Source organism: Danio aesculapii, chromosome 1 (assembly GCF_903798145.1).
Source record: "Danio aesculapii chromosome 1, fDanAes4.1, whole genome shotgun sequence".
Taxonomy (NCBI): Eukaryota; Metazoa; Chordata; class Actinopteri; order Cypriniformes; family Danionidae; genus Danio; species Danio aesculapii.
Window position 1 is genome coordinate 50,033,921 of NC_079435.1, and position 7,010 is coordinate 50,040,930.

General features: G+C 31.4%; 1 protein-coding gene across 1 annotated transcript in view; it reads right to left on the minus strand.

The window, feature by feature from the left end:
• knstrn (kinetochore localized astrin (SPAG5) binding protein) overlaps positions 1-6,919 on the minus strand; it is an 8,992-nt gene extending 2,073 nt beyond the window's left edge. The window contains exons 1-6 of the mRNA XM_056450123.1: positions 6,823-6,919; positions 3,609-3,694; positions 3,489-3,515; positions 3,004-3,103; positions 2,762-2,876; positions 2,609-2,670 (exon numbers count right to left, since the gene is read on the minus strand). Of these exons, the coding sequence (XP_056306098.1) occupies positions 2,609-2,670; positions 2,762-2,876; positions 3,004-3,103; positions 3,489-3,515; positions 3,609-3,691 (387 nt within the window). The 5' untranslated portion in view covers positions 3,692-3,694; positions 6,823-6,919. The remainder of the gene's footprint in view (positions 1-2,608; positions 2,671-2,761; positions 2,877-3,003; positions 3,104-3,488; positions 3,516-3,608; positions 3,695-6,822) is intronic.
• Between the last annotated feature and the right edge of the window lie 91 nt (positions 6,920-7,010).

A 7,010-nucleotide genomic window follows, 5' to 3' on the forward strand; every position in this document is an offset into this window, starting at 1 on the left:
TGGAGCACCTTGACCTTCTTTGCTTTCAGGAACTTTGATGTGGAGGCTGAAGTATGAGGAGTGCTATCCTGCTGAAGAATTTGCCCTCTCCTTTGGTTTGTAATGTAATGGGCAGCACAAATGTCTTGATACCTCAGGCTGTTGATGTTGCAATCCACTCTACAGATCTCTCGCACACACCCATACTTAATGTAACCCCAAACTATGATTTTTCCTTCACCAAACTGACTGATTTCTGTGAGAATCTTGGGTCCATGTGGGTTCCAATAGGTTTTCTGCAGTATTTGTGATGATTGGGATGCAGTTCAACAGATGATTCATCTGAAAAATCTACCTTCTGCCAAGTTATTATTTGTTGCTCTTACAACTGGGATCGACGACAAGACTCTTGTCAGGTAGTATATATTTAATGTCATATTATTATTAATGCAAGCAAACCTAACATACAGTACTACAAATGACCATGCAATATGATTAAATAATCAATCCCTATTATTTGTCCATGCTGTGACCTTTTATCAGCATTTCATATTGCCATGACAGGGCAAAAATTATTCATGTTTTTTGAATATTAAAAATATGAATCACGTTTTATTTTAAGGTACAATTATCACTATTAATAGACCATTAACTATGACCTTTGCATCTATAAACTGCTAATTTCATGCTTATTAATAGTTCAATTTTAGGTATTAAATAGGATTAAGGATGCAGAATAAGCTCATGCAGAATAGAAGTACTAATAAACAGCCAATTTCTTAATAGCAAGCGGGTTATAAGCCACTAGCTAATAGGGTTGTCGCAATACCAATAATTCATGTTATGATACTATACCAGCTGAAGTATCGTGATATTAAGTAGTATTGAAATTCTAAAATATTGAAATTAATTAACTTAAATCTATAAAATAAAGAAAATTGTCAGAAATACTATATTTGAGATGTTATAATAGGCCTACTTGAAATGAATTAATGATTTTCATGTTAATGAAAAAAGTATTTGCACGTCACTTAACCTAAAATGTTTCGTTCCTTTTGTTTATTTTGTAGATAACTGACCAACAAAAAATACATTAAAAAAAGATACAAATTATACCAAATGAAATTCGCTCCAAATTAGGCTTTATGAAGTGGTCAAAAATTGTTTCAATGTTTCCAGTATGTATTTTTTTTTTTTATCTTATCAAGTAAGAAGTTCTAAATTTCACTTTGTGAGTTGCCTTTTTTAAGAGATTGTCGTGGTTGTTGTGTTGTAGCTACTAAATCATATTGACAGGAGCAAAAATGAACAGATTCAGATTCGAACTGAAGCGTCAGAAAACGTGCAATAGGCTACTATAAAAGGCATGAATTCTACACAGTTTGCGACCTTAAAGGGCTACATAGACTATTTCAAATAAAATAGTCTATTGTTGCACAAACGTGTGAGCATTTTTGTGCCTTTTCCACATGCAACATTATATATTGTAGATAGATTGTTAATGACGATACAGGGTTCTTACATCTATTTCAACTTCAAATTCCAGCATTTTTCAAGCACTTTCAAGGTGCATTTTTATGCTTTTCCAGCACCTAACAACCACGGTAAATTACATTTATATATGCTATATGTACTTTTTTTATATATAAATCCATTCTGCTACTTTAAAAAACACAACATGGCATTTCAACTTAAATTGTTGAATACTTTGGAGCATAGATTTATTGAGATAAACCCAAAAAATCAGATGTGCCATTACTTGTAACTTTAGGTGGTTTCTAAAACAAAATATGTCAGTGTTCTTTTCTTTCTCTCTGTAGCTCCCTATTCATTTGAATGGAGGCATTAACTGAGTGATTGACAGCTGATATTAGCCAATCCATTCGCCTTCAAAAGCAGTGGGCCAGTCAGCAGAGCTTTAAGGCGGGGCAGGCATTGTGGGCTTTTTTTTACTGCAGCAAGTTGACATGTCAACTGTTTAAAACTATTTCGTAGCATTGCGTTTGGCATTTTTTCTGCAAATATGCATTCTGCGTGAATGTCTCCTAAATATGCGTATGTGGTGCATATTTTGCAATGAAAACTGGTCGCACGGCAACAATTTTATGCACTCCAATATATTTTGAGCTCGCATAAATAAAAATACAGGCGCAAATGCAACCAAAACGGTCACAATTTCAAATTCCAGCAGGTTCAAGCACTTTGTCCAAAATCCAAACACTTTTCTAACCTTGAAAACATTACATTAATAATTAAGCATTTTCCGGGATTTCCAGCTTCCGTATGAACTCTGACGACACTAACATTTACAAACTACAGTGGCATCGCCAGTATTTTGGAGCTATAGTATCACAATACTACCATAGTACCAGTAAACCGTGCAACCCTACTAGCTAATAGTGAGAATTGGTACTTAAACTCAAGTGTTATTTATTTTTAGTTAAAAACAACTTTAAATATTGCCTTTTCTGTAAGACATGCACATGACCTATAGACAGACAGTGTACATCAGACTGATAATCTAAGTTAGATGTAATTTTTCATATTAGGATAAATGTTAAAAACATAAATCTGTATAAACACACACAAATATAAAAATGAACATATACAGAAAGAAAAATGCAAGTACCATGACTTGTTTTCTTTGTTCTTCCTTGTCTTCTGCTGTCTGGCCCAACTTTTCCCCTGAAACTGAATTTGAGGCTGTTAGATTACAATTCAGCAGAAACTACAGGTGTTTTTTTGTGTTGTGTCAGTCCAACGGAGGTTTAAAATAGTTTACCTGGGTCAAGCTTTTCTGCTACTAGGAGGACGTGACAGTCCCGCAGCTGTTTTTGAATTTCTCGATTTTCTCCTTGGAGGTCTGTGCATCTCTGCTCCAGCTCTGTCACGGTGTCCTTCAGAAACATGATTTTGAAAATTAAAAGTATAGGTACACCATTTAATACATTTTTTTCAGCATTGCAAAATAATAATAATGAATTTATTGGAGAAACGCACTGGAGGATTGGATAAAATAATCACCTTCATTTCTTCAAGCTGCTTGTGCAGGTCTTCATTTGCTGAAATTAAGACTCGATTCTGCTCCCTCATGTCATTTTGTTGCCCATATCTCGTAGTTGGCCTGTTAAAAATCAAAGTAACTTTCAGACTGAAGAAGAGTAGATTGAGGTAAAGTTGACTTTATATTCGCACATTCAGACTTTCTTCTTAATAATATAATTTCAGAAAGTATTTTTTGTGAATTCTAAATAGGGAAAACATACTAGCAGTATACTAACTAACAAAGTACATTGTTCACAGTCAATTAAATAGTTTTAATGTAGTTTTAAATTTCAGACAGAATATTAAAAGTACATTAAAGGCACCATGTCACAAGATTTTCCTTTTCAAAAATGAACGAATGTGTAAATATAAAACCAACTTTACCTCAATGAAGAGTAGCATCATACAACAGAAATAACTGGTTTGATAGACTGACATAAAATACTTCACAAGTATGTACTTACACTTTAAGAAACCTGTGTTGGTTCTTCCTGAAATAATTAAAAGTGTATTTTATTCATTTTAAAAAATTATATTTAAGGTAAATTTAATGATTCCAGAACTTTTAAAGTGAAGATGTTTACTTATTGTCCATGTCGTTTTTGATGTGTGTTGCTCTGGAAGTGACACTGGGCTGTGCAGGAATCGTCGTCTGAACTCTCTTCATGTTCTGGAGAAATAGAAATACTTAAAATATATATTTTTAATGTTTAATGTCAATATTGAAGGCTAAAAGAAAAATCTGATTAAAAAACACACAACTAAAAATAAAGGTGTGTTTGAGCAAAAGTCGAAACAAAAGTCATTCAAACAAAAGTCATTAATATATTTTGTTACTCTCAAAATTACTTCAATGTGGTCTTTTTTTCCCAGTACAATCTTTATTATTATTATTATTATTATTATTATTATTATTATTATTATTGTACAAGAAAGAACATATACAAAGATACAATATGAACAAAGAGACAAAAAGGGTTACATAAATAAAATTCCAGCAAATTAAACAAGTTTAAATGATTTGCATCAAGAAAGAGTTTTACATGAAATATAATTATTAGAGTCACATATAAATCAAAATCCTTTCTGAAAATAAGAAAGTAAGGGTTTCTTTGAAAAGTTACATTTATGAATGTAAAATTTAGGCAGAAAAAACAATAAATAAATAATACATTTACATCGGATCTGAGAGTAACCTAAGAATACAATATTATTGAGGTAAAGTTGGTTTTAAATTTGCACATTCGTTCAGTGACAACTTGTGACACACTCCCTATATTGTTTACCATGGTACTTTTGAATGTTCGGTCTGAAATCACATGTAATTATGACTTGAAAACAACATTAACACCATTTAATTTATTGTGTTTATTTAATGTACTTTGATAGCTGCTAATATGATTTTTTCGATTTAAAATGTGCAAATAATCCTTTAACGATGTTATATTATTAAGGAGAAAGTCCACATGAATATAAAACTCACTTCATCTCAATTACAATTGTTGGGGATATACAAAAGTTCAGAAATAAGATTTTTTTAATGAAATTGGAAAAGTCAACCAAAACACTTTACAGTAAGTACATTCTCAAAAGAAATGATTTAATGTTTCGTCATATTGAGTACAAAATGAGCATATAAGGGGAAATATTGTTATTAAATTTCGCTAGTTTGGTATTTATTAGGTAGCAATTATGATTGATTTTGATTGAGACTTCGACAGCTTTATTACATTAAAAAAAAATTCAGAAGAAGCCAAAACTGTTCCCAAAATATTTTCAAACTTTCTTCTTAATAATATAATTTCAGAAAAGTCTTCTTTGCAAATTCTAAATAGGGAAAACATACTAGCCAATGCCTAACAAAGTACAACATTGTTCAGTCAATTAAATAGTGCTGAGGTTGTTTTAAAGTCATACTACATTCAGACCAAATATCCAAAGTACATTATAGGCACCATGTCACAATATGTCCCTGTTCAAAAATGAACAAATGTGTGAATATATTGAGTCATATGGAGTACAAAATGAGCATTTAAGGGGAAATTTTGTTATTAAATTTAGTTAGTTTTGTATTTATTGGGTAGCAATCATGAAAGTTTTTGACTGAGACTTCGACAGATTTATTAGATTTTTTTTTTCTGAAGAAGCCAAAACTGTTGTTCCCAATCTATGTCATCAAATATATTATTCCTAAAGCCTATGCAAACAGGTAAAGAGATCCGAGAACTATTAATAACTAAGCAAATATCTTTGTTTGACAGAACTGAGAAGATTTGGTCAACAAAAGGTTTGTGTTGTCAGAAATAAAAGAATGTAAAGAACCTTTAGGGCCAGATTTAGGGCCAAAAGTACTTCAATGTGGTCATTTTTTCTTTTATTGGAAAGTTCAACAAGAGTACAAAAATATACAGACAAGGTATAAATCCTATAACAATAAAATAAGAGACAAAGAACAAAGCAAAAGAAAAAGAGCAACAAAAAAATAATGCCAGAGGTAATATAGATTACAATAGATCATGGCATGGTCACAGTGATGTTTGAAATGTCATATAGAATACAATCAGTTGGGTATTATAAAAAAAACTATGGAAGATTCACATAGTGTTATTGATTTTAAAGCTTTAACGTTGCTGAAGGTAGAGATTGTCGCCAAATAATATTTCACATCTTTTACGCAGGGTTCATACACATTACTAAAATCCCATGACTTTTCCAGGACTTTCAAGTAAACTTTAATAACCTGATGTTTCATGTAATGTCTATGTATACGTGGTAAACAATAAGAAAAACAATGCAACTTCAATTTGATTACATCACATCAAAAAACATCCATTTAGTTTATTATTACTTTTATATCTATGTAAAATAGGCATGGGATTATAACAGTTTTCAAGGTATACCGCAGTTTGGAAAAGTCAAGGTTTTAAAACAACTGTGTATGCAATACTGTTCCTAAGGTATGTGTGCGATTTTTTTTTTTTTTTTTTTATCTACTTTTTTTTTTTTTGCTTTTTAGGACAACAGTATCTCCAGCAGAAAAGATATCCAAATATGCTGTTTTAAATTGTAAAAGAAATCTGTGTTCTTGAAACTAATGAAGACAGCAGAAGTCGATGATTCATTTGAATTATTTTGCGTGACATGTTTAATGCCCCAAAATACTTTAAATGTTTCTCAAAATAAAATACATTGTGTTCAAAAGAGAAAAAGGTTTTTGCTTTTTACCCAGACATTTTAAAAGAATATATTTTAGAGCAGTAATTAGAATAACGCGAAACCGTGGTATTTTTATCCAAGGTTATCATACAGTCAGAATCTTATACCGGCCCATGTAAAATGTATTTAGATAATGCTTACACAATAATGTGACAGCATATTTTGGCCAAGAACAGAATAGAAGTAAAGACAAGTAACCTAAATATTCAAGTAAACATTCATTCATTCACTCATTTTCTTTTCGGCTTATCGTTATTCCCCTTTTCAAGTAAATTAAACAGATATTTGTTAAACTAATTTCCATGACTTTTCCAAAACTTTGTGGGATTTTCTGATTTCCCAAAACTTTTTCCAGGCCTGGAAAATGCCATGTCAAAATTCCCTGACTTTTCCAGGTTTTCCATGAACGTATAAACCCTGTTTACTTCAATGTGGTCATGTAATACACATAGCTGTTGTTCCTCGTCATGTCAACGTGCCTTTTTTCTTACAGTAAGTTAAACTCAGTGCGATTTAAACATGTTATCTAACATAGCAATTTTAACATGTTTAAAATTAAATATAAAAATGCAAGTAACCTACCACGTCGAGCTAATATCGATCCGTAGAGAATATTTTAAAGATACCAGTGTAGTTCAGCGCCATGAATTTTCAAAATAAACCACGTCACTTCCGCCTCCTTTCAAATCCGTTTTGACTTCTGAGCTTGATAGATTTATAACATTTAAACTAACTATATCTATATACAATGTGTGTATGTAAAATATAAT